At 36.5% G+C, this 27,048-nt stretch overlaps 7 protein-coding genes and 1 pseudogene across 8 annotated transcripts; 6 read left to right on the forward strand and 2 right to left on the reverse strand.

Moving 5' to 3' along the window:
• Window positions 1-137: 137 nt before the first annotated feature.
• Window positions 138-1,295, reverse strand: LOC147298609 (cysteine-rich repeat secretory protein 38-like; annotated as a pseudogene).
• Window positions 1,296-3,800: 2,505 nt separating this feature from the next.
• On the reverse strand, window positions 3,801-13,040 carry LOC147298610 (putative UDP-3-O-acylglucosamine N-acyltransferase 2, mitochondrial). 2 transcript variants are annotated; one of them, XR_015122458.1, is made up of 12 exons: window positions 12,881-13,040; window positions 12,581-12,788; window positions 12,414-12,490; window positions 12,121-12,170; window positions 11,772-11,836; window positions 11,608-11,659; window positions 11,465-11,535; window positions 11,239-11,305; window positions 10,907-10,978; window positions 10,564-10,755; window positions 9,653-9,754; window positions 3,801-3,851 (listed from the first exon to the last, which is right to left on the reverse strand). XR_015122458.1 is itself a non-coding variant. In XM_086245342.1 (10 exons), exons 1-10 carry the CDS (start codon window positions 13,005-13,007, stop codon window positions 10,687-10,689), a joined length of 858 nt encoding a protein of 285 aa, XP_086101468.1. In that variant the 5' UTR covers window positions 13,008-13,040; the 3' UTR covers window positions 10,468-10,686. The 2 variants fall into 2 exon arrangements, 1 of the variants encoding a protein (XP_086101468.1); XM_086245342.1 differs by lacking the exons at window positions 3,801-3,851; window positions 9,653-9,754 and having other exon boundaries at window positions 10,468-10,755.
• On the forward strand, window positions 5,193-5,927 carry LOC147298611 (NDR1/HIN1-like protein 10). The gene has a single exon (XM_086245357.1). It carries the CDS (start codon window positions 5,195-5,197, stop codon window positions 5,879-5,881), a length of 687 nt encoding a protein of 228 aa, XP_086101483.1. The 5' UTR covers window positions 5,193-5,194; the 3' UTR covers window positions 5,882-5,927.
• LOC147298612 (NDR1/HIN1-like protein 10) lies at window positions 7,378-8,004 on the forward strand. Its single transcript, XM_086255552.1, has one exon. The coding sequence runs from the start codon at window positions 7,378-7,380 to the stop codon at window positions 8,002-8,004; it is 627 nt and encodes a 208-aa protein (XP_086111678.1).
• LOC147298613 (protein NDR1-like) lies at window positions 9,320-10,033 on the forward strand. Its single transcript, XM_086245413.1, has one exon. The coding sequence runs from the start codon at window positions 9,385-9,387 to the stop codon at window positions 9,949-9,951; it is 567 nt and encodes a 188-aa protein (XP_086101539.1). The 5' UTR covers window positions 9,320-9,384; the 3' UTR covers window positions 9,952-10,033.
• Window positions 13,041-15,510: 2,470 nt separating the features above from the next.
• Window positions 15,511-18,210, forward strand: LOC147298614 (cysteine-rich receptor-like protein kinase 10). Its single transcript, XM_086255611.1, has 7 exons — window positions 15,511-16,306; window positions 16,383-16,493; window positions 16,579-16,751; window positions 16,857-17,067; window positions 17,195-17,432; window positions 17,542-17,692; window positions 17,790-18,210. Exons 1-7 carry the CDS (start codon window positions 15,511-15,513, stop codon window positions 18,087-18,089), a joined length of 1,980 nt encoding a protein of 659 aa, XP_086111737.1. The 3' UTR covers window positions 18,090-18,210.
• Window positions 18,211-19,728: 1,518 nt separating this feature from the next.
• LOC147298615 (cysteine-rich receptor-like protein kinase 15) lies at window positions 19,729-22,554 on the forward strand. The gene is made up of 7 exons (XM_086245286.1): window positions 19,729-20,515; window positions 20,692-20,811; window positions 20,896-21,086; window positions 21,178-21,388; window positions 21,478-21,715; window positions 21,827-21,977; window positions 22,085-22,554. Exons 1-7 carry the CDS (start codon window positions 19,729-19,731, stop codon window positions 22,394-22,396), a joined length of 2,010 nt encoding a protein of 669 aa, XP_086101412.1. The 3' UTR covers window positions 22,397-22,554.
• Window positions 22,555-23,436: 882 nt separating this feature from the next.
• LOC147298616 (cysteine-rich receptor-like protein kinase 10) lies at window positions 23,437-26,262 on the forward strand. The gene is made up of 7 exons (XM_086245277.1): window positions 23,437-24,303; window positions 24,402-24,512; window positions 24,606-24,781; window positions 24,898-25,108; window positions 25,241-25,478; window positions 25,573-25,723; window positions 25,821-26,262. Exons 1-7 carry the CDS (start codon window positions 23,475-23,477, stop codon window positions 26,115-26,117), a joined length of 2,013 nt encoding a protein of 670 aa, XP_086101403.1. The 5' UTR covers window positions 23,437-23,474; the 3' UTR covers window positions 26,118-26,262.
• The last annotated feature ends 786 nt before the right edge of the window (window positions 26,263-27,048 follow it).

Consider the following 27,048-nt stretch of genomic DNA (forward strand, 5'->3'; position numbering starts at 1 on the left):
CCCTCCCTATTCTTAAAGCCTCCTTTGTACCGAAAAAGTCAAATATTTAATAAAATAACTTATGCTTGCATCAGAAGACATAGTTAGCCAGCCATATGCATCTTCTTGAACACACAACAACCAACATGGAAATATCTTCAAAATTCATCTAGATCAACCAGTAATGGATCCATTAGCTCCAACCTATTTCCTTCATTCCATAATTTCCATGCCTGCATATGATGCATCATTCAATGAGATCAGCAAGCAGTGGTCCAATAGCAATATCAATTTGAAAAAGTGCTACACAATTTCAACCAGATGAACTTACATATGCTAGGAACCCAAAAGTAGTACCGCCATGCTTTCTTAATCGTAAGGACTGTGATCAGCCATATTTTCCTGCTGCCTGCATTTGGGAGCAATCATTTATGATTTATAATTGATTTCCCTTGCGAAAGCTATAATAAATAACATGCATAATTTGTGCAAAAAGAGATCCACTCTTTACAAGTACTTACCGTTTCCTTTGTTATGGTTGAAGAGCTAGGAATAGAAGCTTCAGTTGCACCATTATAGAAGGCATAGAACTCATACCTCAAATAGCAACTACGACTCATAAGTCTTGCACTAGTGAAGAAAAAGTCCCATTTTACAATATCTTGTATGCCTCTCTGAAGGCATTTATCACAGTCATCTATGGATCAGTCTGGAGTGCACTGCACAAAAGCATATATCGTTTTATCTCCAAAGGGTGCTTCTCCAGTTGCATACATGTTAGCTGAAACATTATAAGCCGCTTGCTTAGCCAGATCAGTCAATGTCCCAATCAAAACAGACTCAAACTCAAACTTTTCTTGGTCTGACATTTTCTCTGTATTAGCTGTGCCAGCATTGTCTGATACATTCAATCAGTGGAAGAAATTCTCATTGGAGTAGCGCAATAGGCACACCTCCCCCCATTCAAATGCTTCTTTTGAGTTGGGACAAAGGGTTACAATGTCTGATTGTGCTGTGCTTATGCAATTATGACATGCATTAATTGTAGCATAGCTGAAGCACATGTAGAGGCCATAAACTCTATCTGGGTCATTTCCGGTGGACGTATTGTAAAACTTGGAAACAGAAGCATTGGAAGGTAATGAATTGAGTAGGCTGTTGAGGTTGTTATGAAACGGACTATTATCTGTATAGTTAACGTCTGAGCATCTCAAATAAAAAACAGCATAAGAAAGGCCACAAAGGAAGTTGATGATGATGAGGAAACAAAGGAAAAGCAGAGGAATGGTTTTCAGAACACTTGGGAAAGGACCCATATTTTGTCTCTCAGTTCTTGCATCACTAAGAAGAATGATCTACAATCATAGCAAAATATTAATACCACTTTATATATAGTTAATTCTACTTGTTCTTAATTCCTGTTTAACGGCTACAAGCCGAAAATACTCTCTGTCATTGAATTAATAAGTAATGTCTTGGAAGAGTTGTAATTAATTAATAAGCTAAAATCACATTTTGCAGATCTATTCTAAGTTCTATACATGACTTTTTCTTTGTTCTGAATTCTACATATGACTTTAAGCAGAGGAAATATGATTATAAGCTTATCCATTCTATTCTAGCTTATTGTTATTTTTCAGTAATTTTGCCACGTAGGGTGTTTGACTTCTCTTCCAAGGAAAAGAGCCCTTAATTCACTTCTCTCTGACCAATCATTTGGCTCTAATTTCCTATACAGTGTACTCAATTGACATGTTCAAACGTTCAATTTGTTTATTTTTCAGTCCTTGGCACCAGTTTAAAGAATTTTTCACCTAAACTAATAGATAATGGCAAAGACGTCACAAGCAATAAATGTGTTTAAAAGAAGATTACAGCATAAGAATATACTACTGAATCCACCCCTACTCAAAGCCATTGATCACAGCCCCACATATCATTGATTCTCAAACACACAAAGTCAAGGCGCCAATGTATCACCTTCAACATCAGATTTTCTAATATTATGTAAATTCACTAACATTTAGCGACTATATGCATTCAGTTTTCATGCTGATATCATAGCCTTACTGTTATGTTAGATAAATCCTAGTTTAGGTTTGATTCCATCACACTCAGTGCCAATGTCAGCTTGGTCTAAAGGTTGATTGGAAATGAATTTTGGAGTTAATTTCAAATATAAGCAGAGTCGTTAGTATGATTCTAAAAAACAAACCATTTGGTTTTAGTATATCCTGTATTAGCTAACAACATATACTTTGATTGATTAGCATACCTTTTCCGTCGGACCATATTTGATATTCCTATGTGAGAAGAATCAAAAGTCAAATGCATGTACGTATTAGCCCCATCCTTTTGGTGGGAGTATTAATAAGGTTCTTCTTCACTAAATAAAAGAGAAGTCATAATTGCCGTGAATGATGAAATTATATCATCCTTATAATCAAGACCAGACTCCCCCTCCCTATCTTTGAGCCTTCTTTGTACTGCAAAAGTCAATATTTAATAAAATAACTTATAACAAGGAAAAGTCTGATGTAGTATGGAAACTAACTCACTTTATATTGAGAATTTAAGCCTATGTACAGTTGCCACAACATAATTATTTATGAAATTTTAAATTCAAGATGGAAAAGAGAAGATTTCTTCAATTAAAATTCGATATATACTTTATATTCACAATGTGTGGTCTCTCTATTAAACACTTTTTCTTGCAGATCATCTAACCTCTTGCAGATACACAATTTCAACTTTGTGCTTATTAGGACAAGGCATAAGAAGACATGGTTAGCCTGTCATATGCATCTTCTTGAACACGCAACAATGCAATATGGAGATATCTTCAAAATTCATTTGGATCACATGAATCAACCAGTAATGGATCAATTTCCTCCAACAGCTTTCCTTCATACCATAATTTCCATGCCTTTATATCATCATTCAATGGGATAAGCATTAAGCAGTGGTTACTTCAATAGGGATATGTCACTTTGAGAAAGTTCTATATATACAATTTCAGCCACATAAACTTACATATATATGCTAGGAAGTAGGAACCCAAAAGTAATACCGCCATGCTTGCTGTAAGGAATGCGATCAGCCATATTTTCCTGCTGCCTGCATTTGGGAGCAATCATTTACAATTTATAATTTGATTTCCCTTGTGAAAGCTATAATTAATAACATGCATAATTTACGTAAGAAAAGATACACTCTTCACAAGTACCTACCGTTTCCATTGTTATTATTTGGAGAAGCTTCAGTTGCACCATTATAGAAGGCGAAGAGCTCATACCTCAAATAGCAACTGTGACTGAAGAATAAGCGCCAATTTACAAGACATTTATCACAGTTATCTACAGACAAGTCTGAAGTGCACTGCCCAAAAGCATATATCGTTTTATCTCCAAAGGATGCTTCTCCTGTTGCATACATGTTAGCTGAAGCATTATAAGTCACTTGCTTAGCCAGATCACTCAGCATCCCATTCAAAACAAACTCAAACGTTTTGGGGTCTGAAATATTTGTCCCCAAAGTATACCTATACGTAACTGGGTCAACGTTGTCAACTGGTACATACAATCTGCCAAAGAAATTCTCATTGGAGTAGCGCAATAGGCACGCATCCACCCATTCAATTGCTTCTTTTGAGTTGGGACAACGGGTCACAATGTCTGATTGTGTTGTGCTTATGCAATTGAGACAGGTATCAATTGTAACATAGCCGAAGCACATGTAGAGACCATAAACTCTGTGTGGGACATTTCCAGTGGAGGTGTTGTAAAACTTGGAAACAGATGCATTGGAATGTAATGAATTAAGTAGGCTGTTGAGGTTTTTCTGAAACGGACTATTCTCTGTTTAGTTAGCGCCTGAGCATACCACATTAGAAGAACCAGCATAAGGAATGTCACAAAGGAAGTTACTGATGATGATAAAACAATGCAAAAGCAGTGGAATGGTTTTCAGAACACTTGGGAAATGAACCATATTTTGTCTCTCTCAGACCTAGGCTATTTAGCACTAGGAATAATGATCTACAACCATAGCAAAAGATTAATACACCACTTTATATATAGTTATTTGTACTTGTTCTTCCTGTTTGACCTTTGGCTACGAGACAAATATACTCTCCTTTGTCATTGAATTAATAAGTAAGTTAAGTTCTTGGAAGAGTTTAATTAATTAAGAAGCTAAAATCACATCAATATTCATCCCACGACTTTACCACTGAACCATTTTGCAGATCTATTTTACGTTCTATATATGACTTCTTTTTATTTTTTGTTCTGACTTCTATATATTACTTTAAGCATAGGAATATAAGATTCTAAACTTACCCATTATATTCTAGCTTATTGTTATAAGTAGGGTGTTTGGCTTCTCTTCCAAGGAAAAAAAAAAAAATCCTTAATTGACTTCTCTCTAACCAATCAATTGGCTCTAGTTTCCTGCAAAGTGTAACGTGTTCAAACATTCAGTTTGTTTATTATTCGGTCCTTAGCATGAGTTTACAGAAATTTTCACTTAAACTAATAAGAGATAATGCATGGCAAAGACTGCATGCCATAAGCGACAAAATGAAATTATAGTATGCCAAAGTTGTGATCTCTTCCATCATTACGAAAAGAATTATTACTAGACCAATAACTAGTTAATTAGTTTATATGTTATAGTTATAATTCGTATATATACTTTCCACAGGCTGTAAAAAACCTTTATACATTAAATTCTTATACAAGTACTGTGCTCTACGTATGGCATCATGTGCAAACTACCTTTACAAAAATATTTATAACTTTGGGCTCCTTTCCGACTGTGCTAATCTCTAAAGCCAATCAACCTCCTATCAAAATCTATCAACTGGCACTCATATTCTTTGATTCATAATGTTCAATTCGAAGATGCACGAATATTAATTAATTAGCTAAAGCAAATATAATATAGCCTAATTATCTGTTTAACACAAAAATAAACCACAATATATGTATGTGACCTGTATATGCAACATAGAGTACATAAACCAATTCGATCATATAATTAACAATGTCACTTATTCTTTTCTTCCCCATGCAAAAGACCCAAAAAAATTCTTTAACGTCCCTTCACTTCCCCGCCACCTTTTTCACTACATAAACACACCTCACTCCTATAATCCTATTCATCATCAAAGTCTCCCTCTTCCCAAATATTATTAAATTCTCTACCAAAAATAATGTACACCCACAACAACGGGCGGTTGCCGATCCAGTACGACACGCCGGAGCAGCGACAACCCATCAAGCGTCAGCACACTGCCCGGTACTACGCCCACCGGGTCCGCGAAAGCCTCACCACCCGGGTCTCCATGCTTATATGTTCCATAATCTTAGGCCTTCTTTTCCTTCTTGGTATGATAACTTTCATACTATGGCTTAGTCTAAGGCCACACCGTCCAAGGTTTCATATCCATGAGTTTGCGGTTCCGGGTTTGGGTCAAGCCAACGGGTTTGAGAATGCGGAGATTACGTTCAATGCCTCGGCCCGTAACGCCAACCATAACATTGGCATATTTTATGATTCGATGGACGGGTCGGTTTACTATAAGGACATACGGATCGGGTCGATCACGTCGTTACTGCAACCGTTTTATCAAGGGCCCAAGAACACAACTGTGGTAAATGGATCTTTCAGTGGGGCCAGCTTAACTGTGAATAGCCAGCGTTGGATGGAGTTCCTGAATGATCGCTCCAGAGGAACGGTTGTGTTTCGCCTGGAATTTACGTCTGTGATTAGGTTTAAGATTTCCACGTGGAATAGTAAGCGCCACCGGATGCACGCCAACTGTGATGTTGATGTGGGCCAGGATGGCTCGATCTTGCCCACTTCTAAAAATAAGAGATGTCCTGTCTATTTTACCTGAGTTGGAGCAACCTTTGAATTCTTTTTCCCTTTTCTTTTTTTTCATTATCTGGTTTCTAGTTTGGTGTGCTTTTGGGGTTAGAAGCTTTGGATTTGCTTAGTGACCACAAGAGTTGTAATTTACTTCATTTGTTGCATAATCTCTCTAAATTAATTGGTTCAAAATTATTTGATTTGCGGTGCATGTTAACATGAATTACTAATACGTACCCATTATTGGTATACATAAATTATGTTAACCCTCTGTTCATATTTTACTGCCCCACTCAAAACAGTTCTTTTGAGGCCACCTTAATACTTCAAGAAGTGTATACACACTATGTACTAATATTATATACCACATTAAGAATGTTAAATCTTGTGTTACAATATAAAATATAATGTGTTTCTAACTTTTTCCACTTATTACTAATTGATATTAGGTTGAATGTACTACTGCTCTAACTTTAGAAACCGAAATGAAATCCCAAGGATATATCATTTGCCGGTTTGCAGAGGCATTAATGGTGTTAGCAGAATTCCATATTAATTCACAACAAATAAAGGGTGATTTTTTTTCTAGATGCTGCTTGCAAAATACTCCTTAAAGCTAGCGAATACTTGGGGGTCTGAAGTTGATTCTAGTTTATCACAAAAAACACTTTTGATTTGAGTCATTGATTCCAACCCAAATGGAACTTTATTTACCAGTTGGGGTCAGCAAGGCATTCAAGCATTCCAAATACATTTTTTTTTTTTTTTCACTTAACACTCTAATTTTCTTTCATATGATTTCCATGTTTCCTCGGATGTAAATGGAAAGGACATTTCTTTCTGATCGATGCTAATATTTTGAAGAGAAGAAGTTGCAGAATTTTCAGCTTCTTTTTCCAGATCATTGTCTATATAGTCCTACAATACTGTTCCACCTCCTCAAGAATAACATCAATTAATTCTCCTAAGTCCTAAACATATATGACTGATGACCATGTACAATCTTTGAATCGATACTCTGCAATCCTTCTTTGGTTTCTACTAGTGATGTCATGACAATTCAACATAAATCTATAACAACTATTAACTATTAGTAATTCTACATCATCTGGATATCTTTAGAACATTTAATTTATCATTACAAGCCAATTAATTTTTAAGAAAAAATTCTACCAATGCGTTTAACATGGCATCAAAGCAAATGTATCGCATGAATGGGTTAGGTTCGTATCTCTAACTCCAACCCTAACCCTGAGGGGGGTTTTTTAGCGAACATTGCTTCCTAGCTTCGTTCGAGTCTAATCATTAAGGGCTGAAAGCCCATCACACGTTACAAAAAGTTAAATGGTCTCCCTAGTTAGAAGGCTAGAAGAAAAGAACATATCCTCCTGGCTCCTGCATGTAACTTGGATAACAATCAAGCGCCCAACTCTTGTATTCCCTCTCAAGTAACATTAATGTCTTCCTACAAAATTCAATACATTGTCTCCTTTCTTCCCAAATATTCCTCCATCTCTGCCAAAAATGTACACCCCCAACTGGTTGCCGGCCCCGTCCCCACCGGAGCACCGGGTCCGCGAAAGCCTCCCCACCCGGGTCACCAAGCTTTTATGTGCCATTTTCTTGGGGCTCATTCTTTTTCTTGGTATGATAACTTTCATACTATGGCTTAGTCTACGCCCACACCGTCCAAGGTTTTATATCCATGAGTTTACGGTACCCGGTTTGTTCAAACCGGGCATACCATTAACATTCAATGCCACGGCCCAAAACCCGAACCATGTTATTGGCATATTCTATGATTCAATGGACGGGGCTGTTTACTACAAGAATCAACGGATCGAGTCAGTCAAGTCGCTATTGCAACCGTTTTATCAAGAACCCAAGAACTCAACGGTGATAAATGGATCGTTCAGTGGGCCCACTTTAATGGTGAGTAAGAAGCGTTGGATGGCATTACTGAATGATCGTGCAAAAGGAACGGTTGTATTTCATTTTCGCCTAGAGCTGACGTCTAGGATTAGATTTAAGATTTCAGCATGGGACACAAAGCGCCATCGGATGTACGCCAACTGTGATTTAGATGTGGGCCACGATGGTTTGATCTTGCCATCTTCTAAACATAGGAGATGTCCTGTCTATTTCACCTGAGCTGGAGAATCTTTTCCTTTAACTTTTTTCTTTTTTATTTCAATGAACTGGTTTGGTTTCCATTTTCGTATGCTTTTGGGGTTGAACTTTTATCCTCAAAAGTTTTTATTTTGTTCGAACCGTGATGAATAAATTAATGACACATAAGTTGAAAAGTAAAAATTGAAAAAATTAATTGGAGCAATAAGAATTTAGGGAAATAATACTACTGAGTACTGGCAAAAGGGCTAAAAAAACAAAAAACAACAAAGAACCCTACCCCACTCCCATGGAGGGGTAACAATTTGTGTTTGTTTGTGTTCGTGTGGTGTTTAAGATATATACATACCCAATTATAGTCAAGTTAAATACAACACAATTATTAAACGTGTCAACTTTCTTAAATCTGTACATGACATAATTGTTAAACATGTTACACGACACAACACGATTAACCTGTTTAATAATCATGTTTGGTTTTATTTGTTTATCATTAACACGACTAACATGGCAACATATTTATAATATGAAGACAAATATTGATATATTTATTAAAAATTTAAAGAATTAGAGCATTCAAAATCTAAATATACACCCAACCCAGCAATCTCACACCGCTTCCCCTCCTCTCTCAGTGCCAACCGGCACCGTTGCCCAACGGCGGCTGAGGCAGGGAAAGGAAGAGAGAGAGAACCAAATACATACTTGAGGGTTTGAAGTTGATGCTAGTTTATCACCGAAAACACTCTGATTTGAGTCATTGATTCCAGTCCAATTCAAACTTTATTAACCAATTGATGCTAACTAGCTTTTTTCTTGTTCCCTTAACTTTTGGTCCTCTTAATTTGCTTTCATATGCTTTCCATGTTTCCTAGGAAGTAAATGGAAAGAACATTTCTCCCTTTGATGCTAATCTTTTGGACAGAAGAATTTCAGCTTCTTTTTCCAGATCATCGTCTACATAGTCATACGGTACTCTTCAACCCAAGTCCTGAAGAATAACAATTATCTCAATCCCCTCTTTGTAATAATATGTATGGCTGAGTCTAATTCCAAAGAGTTCCATTTACATCATCACTAATGTCTACACCCTGGCGGTAGATGAACATAAAGCTACACCACAAGATCAATCTTACAAAGATTAAACATTAAGGTTTGTTTAGTGGGGCTGAAATCCCATTAGACGTTCTAAGAGTTAAATTGTCACCCTTGAAGAAAAGAATATATACTCTTGTAACTTAGATAACAAGCACTCTGATATTCCTTCATGTGACATTGCTTCCTGCAAAATTAAACACTTATCTCCTTCTTCTCCTTCTCAATTCTCACCTAAACAATTAGTGCAACCCAATTTATCTGAAAATTAGATGTCAATCTGATCCTCAGACCTCAGTCAGAGAAATGTGTGAAACCAAGAGTTTCTATTTGTGGCTTCTGCAAATCCTAGCCCTCCTGGGCCTCCTAGCCTTATGTCTATGGCTGGGCTTACGCCCAAGCTCCCCTAACTATACCATTGTGGATATCACCATCCCAAACAATGGGGGTCAAAATGGCTCTATCTTATATGCCCTTGAAATTGAAAACTCCAACAAGGACTCCAGCATTTACTATGATGACACACTTTTAACATTCTATTATGGGCAGGACAGAGTTGGGGAGAAAACCATACCTTCTTTTCATCAAAGGAGAGGCAGAACCCGTCAAGTGATTGATTATGTGAATGCCAATCCACAAGTTTGGAAAGCTATTCGCAATTCCATATCAAATGCAACTGCAGAATTGAAGGCGGCTTTACAAACTAGGGTTCAATATAAAACATGGGGAATCAAGAGTAAGCATCATGGGATAGACTTGCAAGGTAAATTACCTATTGGTTCAGATGGCAAGATTTCTGGTAAGAAGAAGAAAATTAAGCTACGCCATGCTTCCAAGAAATGGAGGAGGAATAATCTTCAATTATTGTATTAGATGTTTTCCAGTAAATTTATTATATGGCCTTACTTTCATGTTCTTGTTTGTAATTTACTGATCATTTTTCAACAATATGTCAATATAATCTGCACATACTATTACATTGGTGAAGTATCAATATTTCTAAGCCTCTTTTATAGTCATAAGAAATGAATAGACTTAAGAATTATTGGTTAACCAGTATTAAAAGTTCAACAAGATCTTGACTTGTGACTTATGCCTTGTTAAAACTTCACAATTGATTCTCTGTTTAAAATCTTCACGGCTGACAGAAATCTAGTGGTCCATGAATGAGACTGAAAATTGTAAAAGGAGACAAGTGCTTAATGTATTTTCAGCAACCTATTCGGGGCTCCGGTTATTCAAAGCAATAATGTAGATTCAATTTTATCAAGCTCTATTAAGAAGTATCAGGTTAAGTTTGTTATTTCATATTACTTTCACATGCAAACTCTGGTATTGGACATTTATCATAGAAGAATTTTTATTTATTTATTGTTTCTGTTTGTTTGATGAAAGTGGTTCAATACATGAAGAAAAGGCCCATTCAGCAGTTCATGAATTTAGAAATAACAAATTGTAGAGCAATCAACAAATTACATTAACAACCTGATTACAATTCCTGGAGTAGTTGCCTTTTTGCTAAGCACTGTCAAACCCTCACAAGCTCATAATGACAGAACAAGGGTTTAATAACATAAGAGCGGAACCTGATTCCCCTTTCTAATGATTCTAAGGGTTCCGCTTTTTTGATGTCCGACAGTAGCTTACAACTTGTCTTCGCCATTCACGGATTGGAACCTGAAAAGCAACTTACATTATTTATATATCCATTTGATATAACGTCCAACAATCACTCTACACCAACTCCATTATTTTCGGTACACAATAATATGAAAAAGTATTTTCTTCTTTTTCATTTCTCAGACGAAAAGTACAAGACGATACTTACAGCTGGGAAGCCACCATAGTCTCCAGGTTCTTTAATATCCTTCGTGACACAGCTAGCAGCAGCAAGCCGTACCTGCAAAGTCCATGTAAATAGATATTCAACCATACTCCTCAGTATATTACGAAATGGGAGAGCATGAAGAAGAATAAAATTAAAATTAAAAAATTAAAAAGAAAGTAAGATTCTTGGGCCTTTCCAACAACACCAAACTTCAGAAGTAGAATCAGAACTGATATGATATTTTAAATAGAATACTGTGTTGTTCGACAGGTCACAAGTCATGACTAGTTTTAGGTTACTACTAGACTGGCTCCTTGTATTTTGGCAAATACCTTTGATACAATGGAGACATGGTCACGAACTGCTACCCTTCCCCCCATAGTTATGTAGTCTCCTATCCTACAAGAGAACAAAGAGGACATAATCATTACCTTTGGCAGATCGCAGATTTTTTAAAAGTTAAGTCATTGAAGTGAAAGTGGATCATATACCATGGTGAACCTTATAAATCAGAAAAAAAATAAAAATAAAAAAATTGGAGAGAGAGAAAGAACGTACGTAACTGAGCCTGCAATCCCAACTTGTCCACAAAGCATGCAACTCTTCCCAATAACTACATTATGACCAATCTGCAAACCCATGCAAACTGGTAATTGTAGATTCCAGGAAAGTTAGAAACGATGCAAAAGAAAGAATTCAACCTGAACTAAATTATCTATCTTTGAATGATCCCCTACAACTGTATCTCTCCAACTGTATAAACCAATGTAAGTTATAATTAGTATTCAAACTCAACAGAATCTGAGCACAAAAATATAAGCATGCATGCAACATCATTGTAAAACACAAAGGCTATATTTCTCACCTGCCCCTGTCAATACATGTATTTGCACCGATCTCCACATAGTTCCCTATCCTAGCATTCAGCATCTTGGGGATGGAATGAAGAACACAAAAGACACAATAAGATACTTACATTTCTAAAGTTGCATGCATATGCATACATAACCTCTTATGGTCATACAAGTCATATATATGAAGAACTCATGCCCACATAATGCAATGTGACGGACCACTAAAGAAATAAATATGTTGATTCTGAAACGCTTAAGTTTCACAATCTCATTTAGGAGAGATAAAGATGCTCAAACACAAAAGAAAGAGAAAGAAAAATAAAGTAGACTTCAGTTTGAGTACAAAAAAGTATCACTAACTTGAGGCTTCTTTAACATATTCCCATGCTCATCCACCATAAACCCAAATCCTGTAGTTAAACAACATCACAGCGAACATCAGATATCTATATCAATCGGTACACATCAAACACTGTTCATATCAAATCATAACTAAGTTGATTCATAGCAGCATTCCCAATATGCTTTTGAATACAATTCCAATACAAAATATGATTCGTCAAGATCAGATTCCAACCAAAAAAATTTTGATATTTTCTTTAACTTTCATTAGGTGCTCCAAATGGACCAAAGCCTATAGTAAGCAGCCTTACCATCTTGACCAATGCATACGCCATTGTGGATTATACACGAATTGCCTATAGTGCAATTACTGAGTGCGACATTGAATCTGTAAAATTAGACAACATGGTAACTCCATCAAAATCAAATAATTCTTAATTCTACAAAGACAATGTCAACTACAAAATTTGATTATTACCCTATTTTTGTTGATTGCCCAATTGTAACACAAGGTCCAATAATAGCTCCAGAACCAATATGAGCATGTTCACCCACAATGGATTTTGAATGAACAACAGCACCAAACTCTATGAAAACTGTTGGGTCAATGCTGGCAGACTTGTGGAAAGACCCACCTCCATTAGGCCATTTTTGAAACTCTTGGTGTTTGGTTTCCACACTGTCCACTAATCTTAAAATACAGGGCATGTGCGAAACTGGTAGTTAATGTCAAATAGATTGTCGAAGAGACATTTTCACAAGCAGTTTGGGGACTTACCAGACGAGTCGGAGCACAAGAAGGAGCTGTAACAAGTGGCAAAGCGCAACGGAGACAAGGCTCGAACTTGTTGCAGATGGGGAGTGTAGCCGAATGCAGCTGCAAGTCTTTTAAGAGTGAGTGCCATAGCTGAGGAGTGAGTACAGTGAGGAGGGAAGGTGACCAGTGTTGTCTGTTTGTGTCTGAACCTGAAGTGAGCCAATTATATATAGGAAAATATTTGGGTCACCCCTTGGGGGTACCCCAAGGTCCACCCTCCCCCCCCCCCAAAATAACAATTTCGGTAATGCCGGCGCATGATCGGAACCGTTCACTTTTTAGATCACCTATTATAAATCATCTCTGCAAAAAATCAAATCAATCGGAAATCGTTTGGTTATATAACTGTTGTCAATTAAGTAGAAAAAATTGATGGTTTTCAATTAAAGAGTGATTTTTTGGTCAAACCGTTAATTTTTTCTATTTAATCAACAACAGTAATATAATTAAACGATTTCCGATTGAGTTGATTTTTTGCAGAGATGATCTATAATATGTGATGTAAAAAGTGAACGGTTCCGATCATACGCCGGCATTACCAAAATTGCTATTTTGGGGGAGGGGTGACCTTGGGGTACCCCCAAGGGGTGACCCAAGTAGTGTCCTTATATATAGACCATGGTTGGTTTTGCGTGGAGGGCATTTTGGTCAGCCTGTATTGGGCCTAAGTGCTGGGTGAGGTTTACAACATGAACTGCCTTCACTTTCTTAAGACTTAAGTTGGACCAGCGCCAAGCTTGGGCCTGAAAATGCCAGTTGAAGCCCGAATCTAAAAAGAAAATTGTAAACAACTGAGCTGTCTGAGCACTGAAGTTCAGGGGTAGAGATTTAACCCATTAAACCAACGAGTTATTTACACTTACACCTCTGAGATTTATTATTTTTTACATACACCTTATAGGGTTTCAAAAATTATACATACACTAGGTTTTAAAACTGTTGTACATAACCTACTATAATGAAACAAAAATTGATGAGAAAATATGCAAAAATGTATGTTGAGGGATGGAATGGCCTAATAAGATTACTCAAAATGTAAGGTTCAACCTCAATACAAATATCTTCTTCTTTGTATATTTATTGTTTTATTTTGCAGGGAGTTATATGCAATAGTTTTGAAACCTCAGAGAGTGTATGTATAATTTTTGAAACCCCACAAGATGTATGTGAAAAGGGGATAAATCTCAAAGAGTGTAAGTGTAAATAGCTTTTAAACCAACCAATTCATTCGAGACAGCTTGCTTTGATTTTTATACACAAAATTTTATCTATACATAAACCGAATTAAAAACATTTTTTTTGTTTTTTTGTTTTTTTTTTAATACTAGAAAGTCCCCTAGGCAAAACTCAAATTTCAAACTGGGCCCCCTCCTAAGTCCTAACCCTACGATCTTTGAGAGGTAGGAAACTCTAGCAAATAGCTAGATAAGTACCTTTGTGGAATCGAACCTCATACCGCATGTGAGCAAACCATGTACTTGACCAACTCGACTAAACCCTTATTGGTGAATCAAACATTCGGTTTGGTTTGGGTTAGGCGGTTTACAAATAGTTTAAATCATTAATCTATGCCTCCATCCCTTCTTCTCTCTTAATCTCAACCTCTAATCAATGCCTCCATCTCTTTTTTCTCTTCGCAACTCCATCTTCTTCTTTAATTTCTTTATATTTTTCTCATATTCATCTTCAACTCTCACTTAGCTTATTCTTTGTTCTCTCTCCCCATTCCCCAAACCGCTAAAATGGACCAAACCAAGATTGGTTTGGTTTAGTTTAGTATTACTTTAGACTTTAGTTGGTTTTGGTTTATAAAGAATCCAAAATGATTAATTAGATTGGTTTGGTTCATGGTTTTGAGCAACAACTGAGTCAACCCGGACAGTGCAAACCTAGTGAAGTTTAATTCTAGTCGTGGCCTGTGGGTTACGCTAACCATTTACATTAATTATATAAGGAAAAAAAAAAGTCTCTAAGCATGTTACAATTGCATTTCATTTATTGTGACGTGTTTGCCATAATTTATTAGTTTAACATTTTCAGTGAAAAAATTCTTAAGCTCGTGCTAAGGACTGGAATAATAAACAAACATGTAACTGAGAACACTTTCCAGGAAACTTCAGCCAATTGATTGGTAAGACTCGATCCTGTCCGGAATCTTGATTTTTATATGTTTAGGGTTGTTTTCTGGGATGAGAAGTCAAACACCCCATGCCAGAAACTACTTGACAAAATGACTGAAAAATAAAAAATAACATTGGCCTAGAATAGATTAATACATAAAGCTTAAATTGTATTCCTCTGCTTATTTAAGTCATAAAAAACATAAAATAAAATCTGCAAAGTGGTTCAGTGGTAAATTCTTAGAACGTCGATCTATTGATGTGATTTTAGCCAAGAAATAATTGACAACTCTTCCAAGAAATTACCTATGAATCCAATAATTCAGAGATTGTTCATAGAATGCATATATATTTTTCTTGTAGCCAAAGGGAAGGAAAATTAGTACACTTTGCTATATATAGTGTGGTCCTCATCTTTTGATATGATTGTAGTCATAATTCTTAGTGTATGCAATCACTGAGAGACAATAAATGGGTCCTTTCCCAAGTGTTCTGAAAACCATTCCACTGTTTTTGCTTGGTTTTCTCATCATCATCACCCTCCTTTGTGAGCTTGCTTATGCTGACCCTCCTTATTCGATATGCACAAACACTAGTAACTATACAGATAATAGTCCGTTTCAGAAAAACCTCGACAGTCTACTCAACTCATTACCTTTCAATGCTTCTGTTTCCAAATTGTACAATACATCCATTGGAAATGACCCAGATAGAGTTTATGGTCTCTATATGTGCCTTGACTATGTTACAATTGATATCTGTCACACTTGCATAAGCGCAGCACAATCAGACATTGTGACCCTTTGTCCCAACTCAAAAGAAGCAGTTGTATGGGAGGAAAGGTGCCAGTTGCGCTACTCCAATGAGAATTTCTTTGGCAGTTTGAATGTAGAAGACAACATTGCCAAAGCTAACATGAAGAATATTTCAGACCCAGAAAAGTTTGAGTCTGTTGTGAAGGAGACGCTGAGTGACCTTGCTATCCAAGCGGCTTATAATGTTTCAGCTAACATGTATGCTACTGGAGAAGTACCCTTTGAGGATACCATGGTATATGCTGTTGTGCAGTGCACTACAGACTTATCTGGAGATGACTGTGATAAATGCCTTGAGAGAGCCATGGAAGATGTTTTAAGGTCGTTCTATTTCTCCATCGGAGCAAGACTTCTCAGTCGTAGTTGCTATCTGAGGTATGAGTTATATGCCTTCTATAATGGTGCAACTGAAGCTTCTATTCCTAGCTCTCCAAATGATAACAAACGGGAGGGTAAGTACTTGTAAAGAGACACATGTTATTAGAGCATTCCCAAGGGAAATCAATTATAAATTGCAAATGATTGCAGGCAGTGGAAGGAAAATATGGCTGATCACAATCCTTACAATTGTGTCGGCATGTCTGGCACTAATACTTTTGGGTTCCTGTGTCTGCTTTGCAATGAGAAAAAGAAATAAAGGTAATAAGGCTTATGGGAAAGTTTACTTAAAGCTCACTACAATTGATTCCTGTGAGCAGGTTTTTTAATTTTTTTCTCTGTTCAGAGGATGGTGAAATTATAGGACATACATTGTTCCATGAACAAAATTTTAAAGGAAGAAATGACCCAAAAGCTCAGGAGTACCCCTATATCAGTTTGCAATCTATACATGCAGCTACTGGCAATTTTTCTGATTCAAATAAGCTGGGAGAAGGTGGTTTTGGCCCTGTTTATAAGGTAATAGCATTGTTTCTTTAACACATATATTATTAAAATTTTGCACATGTCTGCTTGGTTAGTATTAAGTTTCTGTGATTTCAAAAAGAATCTGGTCTTTCTCAGGGTATACTGAGGGACGGAAAGGAAGTGGCGATTAAGAGGCTTTCAAGCTGTTCCGAGCAAGGTTCAGAGGAATTCACAAATGAAGTTTTACTGATAATGAAACTTCAGCATAAAAATCTTGTCCGGCTCTTGGGGTTTTGTGTGGATGGAGAGGAAAAACTGCTTGTATATGAATACATGCCAAACAGCAGCCTAGATGTCATTCTATTTGGTTTGTTAATCTCTCTTGTAACGCTGTGTATTTCTTTATCATTGGGATTTATGATCAATTATGCCAAAGTTCAGCATTACATGGTAAATATTTTCCATTTCTGTCTTAATCTTATGATGGTAATTAGATTCAAAGAAACGTGCACTGCTTAATTGGAGCAGTCGTATAAACATTATCAGTGGAATTGCGAGAGGAATTCTTTATTTGCATGAGGACTCCCGACTTAGAATCATTCATAGAGACCTGAAAGCCAGCAATGTATTATTAGACAATGACATGAACCCAAAAATCTCAGACTTTGGCATGGCAAGGATCTTTGCAGGAAGTGAAGGACAAGCTAATACTGCTACAATAGTTGGGACTTAGTAAGTGCTTGATTTCTAAATTTTCAACCATTATTTATTATGTGTACACTTTCACTCTCCACTTATGCTCCTAAACGTTTATATATTTTGAATTTTTGTGTTGGAATAGTGGATACATGGCTCCAGAATATGCTATGGAGGGACTGTATTCTGTCAAGACTGATGTTTTTGGCTTCGGAGTACTCTTGCTTGAGATCATAATTGGGAGAAGGAACGCCAGCTTTCATCTAATAAAACGTGCTCCTAGCCTCTTAGCATATGTAAGTTAATCGGGCTTAAATTGTATAACACTTTGTCTGAGTGACATTGCTATTGAACCACTGCTTAAAGCTTATCCAATTGAATGATGATATGCAGGCATGGAAATTATGGAATGAAGGAAAAGGGTTGGAGCTAATTGATCCATTACTGGTTGATTCATGTGATCCAGATGAATTTTTAAGATATCTCCATATTGGATTGTTGTGTGTTCAAGAGGATGCATATGACAGGCCAACCATGTCTTCTGCTATAGTAATGTTGAAAAGTGAATCTGTCAGTCTCAGCCAACCTGAAAAACCTGCCTTCTCCATGGGAAGATTCACTGATCATAACGAGACTGGTGATGATAGTAGCTCTATCAATGGACTAACAGTTTCTAATGTTGTGCCACGGTAACAAAGCTGATTCATAGAGCAGTAAAATTGTTATGCCCCTGATGCTTTGTCCTAAGAGGCACAAAGTGTTAATTGTTTATCTGTTAGTGGAGAAATTATACCCAATTCCTGTTAGTGGTTGACTTTACTTGATCTGTAAGAAAAATAATTAATAGAGAGACCAAAAATTGTGAATATTAAACTGATATGAATTTGAATTGAAGAAATCTTCTCTTTTCCATTTTGAATTTCAAATTTTGTACATATATAACTGTGTGTGGAAACTGCACAGTCTTAAATTTTCAGTATAAATCGAAGGTTATAGTTGTTTATGTAGTGAGTTAAGGTTCTAGACCACATCAGACTTCCTTAAGCACAAGTTATTTTATTAGAGATCGGATTTTTCTAAATGAACAGTGTTTACAAAGAAGGCTTAAAGAATAGGGAGGGTCAGCGGCGAAGACTTGGTGGGTAAATGGGGTCTACCAACCCCTATAGCTTTTTTATTGATAATGAAGTTGATAAATATAGTACAAATTTGGATAAATTTGCTAATCTTGTATTGAACTTTTGACTTTTCATCTCTTTACCAATTTTTTTAGGCAATGATATCTTTATCTATTTGAAACATGTATATGAATTTGTGAAAGTGACATGTTTCACATAGGCTTGAAATACCCAATGTAAAATTTTATAATTTCAACTAGGCTCATACGAATTAGACTAAAGGGAGTCAATTGGCCGGTTAGCCCCAATGACATTTTCTACTTTTCTTTAAGCATATAATAGGTATCAATTAATATTAAACTAATATCAATTCCAATTGAAGAAATCTTCTCTTATGCATCTTGAATTTTAAATTTCTTATATAATTATGTCGTGGGAACTGCACATAAGACTCAAATGTTTCAATATAAATCAAAGGTTACAGTTGTTTATGTAGTGAGTTAAGGCTCCAGACCACATCAGATTTTTCCTTAAGCATAAGTTATTTTAGGGATGGGGATGAATTATAAATACTCCCATTGAAAGGATGGGGATATTTACACACCTAAATGGTTGTATCAACACCCTCGCCTTATGTAAGAGACACTTGACTTTTGATGCATGTATATTCATAATCAAAGTCAACTTAGTAAACTAAAGAAAAACAGTTGTTTCTGTGTAAGCACACATGTAGCTCTGGGAATTTATGTATACCAAATTATTCAAACTGGCACCTGCAGACCAACTGAACTCTTTGAGCATACCATGCTGTTATAAAAATAGAAATAGCGTATGAAATACGCCCAAAGACTCCCATGCCTTTCTTGGTTGAAATACGCCCAAATATCCTATACAATCCTATCTTATGCGCCAAATGAGGCCTAAATGTATAGTATGTAACCAAGATGCCAAAGGCTATGATTAATCAAATATTCTAATCTTCCAAATATAATATTCTTGGCCTCTATCACCACGCAAAATGACTTTATTCAGAGCATCAGCAAGGAAGTTTCTGTGCTATGATCATTAGCTTAACCATATTCAAACTAGTGGTTAAACTTTGTAGTCAAATTTGAAAAGTCAGAGAGGCCTAATATCATGAAATGCCAGTATATCTTTCAGTCTTTTTTTGTTGTTGGGCTAAATTTGTGTCTACTGTGCTCCCATTTTGGAAAATGGACAAAGATACAATACTTTCTGTAATGCTTTTCATAATTATACCACTATTAATGTCCGCTGCTCTTTCTGCTGCAGATGCAGATCCTCTTTTCACTTTCTGTTCACCTGATGCCAGAAACTACACTCCTAATAGCCCATTTGAAAATAATCTTATGCAGCTCCTTGAGTCATTGTCATCCAACACTTCCATCTCGGGTGGTTTCTACAACGACACTATTGGTAATAGCCCTGATATAGTCTATGGACAAGCACTTTGTAGAGGGGATGTGAACTCCACTGCTTGTCAGAATTGCGTCAATGATGCAAGCCAGGAAATCTTAAAAAGTTGTAAAACAAAAGATGCACTGATATGGTACGAAATATGTCAGGTTCGCTATTCCTTCCAGATGTTCTTTTCAATGATGGTTTATACTGGAAAGTATCCAGAGCAGGATAGTCTGGAGAAGAATGTATCAAACCCAGCTCATTTCAATAATGTTTTGATCTATTTAATGAAAAACCTCTCCGGTGAGGCTGCCTTTAGTCCTCCTAAGCATATGTTTGCAACTGGACAAATTAAATTTTCCGGACAGGAAACTATTTATGGTCTACAACAGTGCACTAGAGACATCCCTCAAAGTGACTGCAAAAACTGTTTGGATTCTGCTTTAGGGGATCTTCAGGCATGCTGCTCTTCTCGCCAAGGTGGATCTGTTGTTAGCAGGAATTGCAATGTGAGGTTTGAGCTCTACCGATTTTTTAACGACATCTCAAGTTCCCTGTTAATTTATCCATATTCCAAAGGTTAGAGACGTAACAAATGTTTTCTTTTAATAATCATCTGAGTGCATGCATATTTATATGTAGAGTGTAACTTTTGAACCAAAAGCAAGTAACTGAACTTGTTACAGTGTTGAAATTCGTATTATGTTCATGGTAAATTATAATTCAAGGAGGAAGTTCTTCCCATTAACAAGCAGGGGATAAACTGAAGACTTGGAAGGTGGTGGTTGCATGTGCATCCCTTATACTATTAGCAGTTCTCATTGCATTTTGTGGTTTCCATATCCGGAGGAGAAAGGCATTGGAAAAAGTCAAAGGTACATGAATCAAAATTGGAAAACTCTTCTGAATTAATGTAGGATTACCAACTAGAATTACTAATTTATTGATTTTTTCTGCAGATGAAGAAAAACGCGAGCATATACTATTACGTGATTTAGCAAACCCCACTGGAGTCACAGTCACAGAAGAAGGCAAATTCATAAGTTCTGAGGAGCTGGCCTTCATGGATCTAGCTACTATAAAAATAGCTACAGATGACTTTTCAGATTCAAACAAGCTTGGACAAGGAGGGTTTGGTACTGTTTACAAGGTAATACCATCTATTGTAGTTAGTTCTATATGTGTCAAAGTATTGATTCATACCCCCAAACACGTACCTGATTTTGGAAATATTTTTTCAGGGTTTGCTACCAGATGGGAAAGAAGTAGCTGTTAAAAGACTGTCAAGGAAGTCATGGCAAGGCTTAGAGGAGTTTAAGAATGAGGTCATACTCATTGCAAAACTTCAACACAGAAACCTTGTGCGCCTCTTGGCATGTGGATATGAGGGAGAGGAAAAGCTGCTTTTGTATGAGTACATGCCAAATAAAAGCCTTGATACTTTTATCTTTGGTTTGTTCAGCCCACTCTTCTGCTACAATGTTCTTTTACCCTTAAACATGATATGACATGTACTGAATCTGTCTACTGCTGAATTTCAGATTCGGAACGACGAGCTGAACTCAATTGGCAAACATATTACAACATTATTGAAGGAATTGCCAGAGGACTTCTGTATCTTCATGAGGACTCCCGACTCAAAATCATTCACAGGGATTTAAAGCCCAACAATGTATTGTTGGACCATGAATTGGTAGCCAAAATATCAGACTTTGGCATGGCAAGGATATTCTGTGAAAACCAGAGCACTGCTAACACTAAAAGAGTTGTAGGAACATAGTGAGTATGCTTCTTTACGTTTATTTATTTAATTTTAGAGTCTCATAACTTCCATCCGAAATTTGCAAATATAATTAGAAGAGAACATGCTAATTCTTATACTTGAAACAGCGGATACATGGCTCCAGAGTATGCAATGGAGGGTCTATTTTCTGTAAAATCTGATGTTTTCAGCTTTGGGGTAATCTTGCTTGAGATTATTAGTGGGAAGAGGAATAGTGGGTTCTATCTAACAGAGCATGCCAAGACACTCCTTGCATATGTATGTTTTTTTGTCCACTTTGAATAATAGTCTTACTTATTAAGTTCAATTAGCTGCAAAACGGAGATTAACTTCATAAGGCATAATTGTGGTTACACAATTGATAGGCATGGAGACTATGGAAAGATGGAAAAGAACTGGAATTTGTGGAACCTGGGTTGATGGAAAGTTGCCCAACAGAAGAGGTTTTGAGGTGCATGCATATCGGACTTTTGTGTGTGCAAGAAGACCCTGTAGAAAGACCCACCATGGCAGCTGTGGTTGTTTTACTGGGAAGTGAATCAACAGATGATCTTCCTGAACCAAAGCAACCAGCAATATTTGCTGTAGGTAGAGACAGACTTGTTCCAGATAATGAGTCTACAATTAATGATCCTACTTCAAATGGGCTCACTCTTTCAATCATTTTGCCAAGGTGAATTAAATGTCCACTTGGCTTGCTCATGTAGCAATATTGTAAATTGAAAAGTACTACAGCATAAGTTTCTTAAACATTGGAGATAGGATGTGTCAACTGTCAGATAATATGTGATCTATATATACAATTAATGGCACAGTGAAGGTGTAATCTTTTCTGCAAATGGATGAGGAGCAAATTCTCAAGGACTCCATGGCATTACAATATATGTTTATAAGAAAAGCCAGTTTCTGTATTGTGAATATTCATAGCATGAAAATTCAGAAGATGTTTTGTAATTAATTGCACCTAAGGTTAATACTTTTGGGGAGAAATTTGAAAAACAGCTACTGATCCTTGTGGGATCTCTCTTTTTTTTAATCAAGGGTATCTGATTCTTGGTCTAAAAAGTGGCCAACGAGTTAGAAAAATAAAGCTTCCAGCCAAGAGGTTAAGAAGTAGAAGTGAGATTGAATGGGCTTCGACCAAAAAAAAAAAAAAAAATTGAAATGGGCTACTTTATGAAGATTCCAAACCCCACAAAATCCAAGCATGTAAACATCCACAAAGTGGAAGAATAATTAGAAAAGTGAGATTGAAATGGGCTACTTCATAAAGATTCCCAAAGAAAAATCCACACAAATCTAAGCATGTTATGGCCAAACATGTCACCACTTTCCAGGAAACTACATCCAATTGATTGGTTGTACTGGATCCTCCAAGGAATTGGGATTTTATGTCAAGGTTTCATTTCCTGGGATGAAAAGTACTTGGACAGAATTTCTGAAAAGTACTAATTCATAGTGGGCCTGAGAAAGCTTATATTCCTCTGCTCAAGTCATATATAAAACCCTTATTAAAAAAAAAAAAAAAGTCATATATAAAACCTAAAATGGATATGCAAAGTGGTTCAGTGGCAAAGTCTTAAGACGTCTATTGATGTCATTTTAGCTAATTAATTACAACTCCATCCAAGAAATTACCTATTAATTCAATGGAAACAGAGAGTATATTTTTCTTGTAGTCAAAGGGCAAAAAGGAAGGTGAATAAGTAGAATTAGCTATATATAAAGGATATTAATCTTTTTCTGTGATCGTAGATGATTATTCCTAGTGCTAGATCTGACAGACAAACTATGGTTCATTTCCCAGGTGTTCTGAAAAACATTCCACTGCTTTTGCTTTGTTTTCTCATCACCACCTTCCTTTGTGACCTTGCTTGTGCTGACCCTCCTTATAAGATATGCTCAAACACTAGTACCTACACAGATAATAGTCTGTTTCAGAAAAACCTAGAAAGTCTACTCAATTCTCTAACTTTTAATGCTTCTGTTTCCAAGATGTACAATACATCCACTGGTAATGACCCAGATAGAGTTTATGGTCTCTATATGTGCTTCGACTATGTTCCAATGGATACCTGTCACACTTGCATAAGCACAGCACAATCAGACATTGTAAACCTTTGTTCCAACTCAAAAGAAGCAGTTGTATGGGAGGAAACGTGCCTATTGCGCTACTCAAATGATAATTTCTTTGGCAGATTGAATGTAAAAGAAAACACTTCTGAAGGCAACAAGGAGAATATTTCAGACCCAGAAAAGCATAAGTCTGTTGTGAATGAGACGCTGAGGGACCTCGCTAAGAAAGCGGCTTATAAGCTTTCAGCTAACATGTATGCCATTAGAGAAGTACCCTTTGAAGATAAAACGATATATGCTCTTGTGCAGTGCACTACAGACTTATCTGTAGATGACTGTGATAAATGCCTTCAGAGAGCCATAGGAGATGTTTTGAGGTTGTATTATTTCTCCATCGGAGCAAGACTTAACAGTCGTAGTTGCTATTTGAGGTATGAGTTTTATGCCTTCTACAATCTAAAAACTGAAGCTTCTATTCCCAGCTCTCCGAATAATAACAAAGGGGACGGTAAGTACTTGTGAAGAGTGCATCTCTTTTTACACAAATTATGCATATTCTTGTAGCTTATATGCAGGGAAATCAATTACAAATCGTAAATATTGCAGGGAGCAAAAGGAAAATATGGCTGATCACAGTCCTTATTATTGTGTCAGCAAGCATGGCGGTACTTTTAGGTTCCTGTGTCTGTCTTTTAATGAGAAAAATAAATAAGAAAGGTAATTATATTTGTGAGAAAGCTAGTTTACCTCAAAGCTTACTATAACTGTTTTCTGAAAGCAGCTTTTTCCTTTTCTTTTCTTTCTGTTCAGGGAAAAGTGAAACTTTAGGACAGCATACCTTGTTCCAGGAAAAGAAGTTTCAAGCAAGAAATGACCCAAAAGCTCAGGAGTACCCCTATATCAGTTTGGCATCTATACATGCAGCTACTGACAACTTCTCTGATTCAAATAAGCTTGGAGAAGGTGGTTTTGGTCCTGTTTACAAGGTAATAAGACTGGTTCTTTAACAAATTATGAAGATTTTGTACTAACTCAATACATGTCCGTTTGGTTAGTATTAATTTTCTGTGATTTGAAAAAGCATCTGATTTAAATTTCTCAGGGTATACTGAGGGATGGAAAGGAAGTGGCGATCAAGAGGCTTTCAAGCTTTTCAGAGCAAGGTTCAGGGGAATTCACAAATGAAGTTCTACTGATAATGAAACTTCAGCATAAAAATCTTGTCCGGCTCTTGGGGTTTTGTGTAGAAGGAGAGGAAAAACTTCTTGTCTATGAATATATGCCAAACAGCAGCCTAGATGTCATTCTCTTTGGTTTGTTGCTTTCTTCTTACTCTGTGAACTTCTTTATCTTCTGGATTATTATGCCAAATTTCAGTGTTACATGGTAAGGATTTTTTATTTTTGTCTTAATCTATGGCTTCTATGCTTATGGTGAATAATTAGATTCAAAGAAGCGTGCACAGCTTGATTGGACCAGACGTATAAGCATTATTAATGGAATTGCGAGGGGAATTCTTTATTTGCACGAGGACTCTAGACTTAGAATCATCCATAGAGACCTGAAAGCTAGCAATGTATTACTGGACAATGACATGAACCCAAAGATCTCAGACTTTGGCATGGCAAGGATCTTTGCAGGAAGTGAAGGACAAGCTAATACTGCTACAATAGTTGGGACTTAGTAAGTGCTTGATTTCTAAATTTTCAACCATTATTTCTTATGCGTACACTTCCACTCCAACATTTTCATAATCTGAATTTTTCTATTGGAATAGTGGATACATGGCTCCAGAATATGCTATGGAGGGACTATATTCCGTGAAGACTGATGTTTTTAGCTTTGGAGTACTCTTGCTTGAGATCATAACTGGGAGAAGGAACGCCGGCTTTCATCTAATGAAACATGCTCCTGGCCTCCTAGCATATGTAAATTAATTTGGCTTAAATTGAATAGCGTTTTCTCAGAGTGATATTCCAATTGAACCACTACTTAATGCTTATCCCATTGAATGATGATATGCAGGCATGGAGATTATGGAATGAAGGAAAAGGGTTGGAGCTAATTGATCCATTACTGGTTGATTCATGTGATCCAGATGAATTTTTAAGATATCTCCATATTGGATTGTTGTGTGTTCAAGAGGATGCATATGACAGGCCAACCATGTCTTCTGCCGTAGTAATGTTGAAAAGTGAATCTGTCAGTCTCAGCCAACCTGAAAAACCTGCCTTCTCCATGGGAAGATTCACTGATCATAATGAGACAGGTGCTGGTAGCTCTATCAATGGACTAACAGTTTCTAATGTTGTGCCACGGTAACGGAGCTGATCCATGGTGCAGGGAGATTGTGATGCCATTGATGCTTTATCCTCATGGTCTGTAAGAACAATAATTTAATAGAGAGGCCACAAATTGTATTTATAAAAACTGATGTCAATCCCAATTGAAGAAATCTTCTCTTTTCCATCTTGAATTTTAAATTACATACATTATATTGTGGGAACTGCACAGACTTAAATTTTCAATATAAATCTAAGGGAACAATTGTTTATGTAGTGAGTTAAGGCTCCAGACCATTGCAGGCTTTTCCTTATGCATAAGTTATTTTATTAGAAATTGGCTTTTTCTAAATGACCAGTACTTTTTTGGTCTAAAGGAGGCTTAAAGAATGGGGAGGGGGAGGGTAAGGGTCGAACTCTGGTCTTGGTTATAGGGATGATATAACTTCATCATTCACAGCAATAATAAGAACTCCAGTGTTAATAACTGGTCATTTATTCAATGAAGATCAACCTTATGAAATAACTGCTCTAAACTAATTAAGCTGGCAGTAGCACTGAGTGTGATGGGATCAAACCAAAACCAGGATAGCAGAATGAAAACTGAAATAACACTAAAGCTATGATAGTAGCATGACACCTGAGTATATACAGATACTAATTCTTACTGGCGTAATTTTAGGAAATCTGCGTAAACACACATGTGGGATTATATGTATATAATAAATTATGGAATAGAACTAGAGCCTGCAGGCCAACTGAAGTCTTTGAGGAGACCATGTTGATATTAATTTGATGTCATGTCAGGGACATTCCATTCCAAATAAGCTTATTTGGATTCTAGCTTGTTTATTTCATATTAAATTCCAATTCAAGAACAAGTCAAGATTCCAATTCTGTGGCACATTATATGACAAGTCAGATCTTTTAGAGGTAAAGTCATGAACCCTATCGACTATACATGTATAGAA

Source organism: Dryas octopetala, chromosome 1 (assembly GCF_963921425.1).
Source record: "Dryas octopetala chromosome 1, drDryOcto1.1, whole genome shotgun sequence".
Classification (NCBI taxonomy): domain Eukaryota; kingdom Viridiplantae; phylum Streptophyta; class Magnoliopsida; order Rosales; family Rosaceae; genus Dryas; species Dryas octopetala.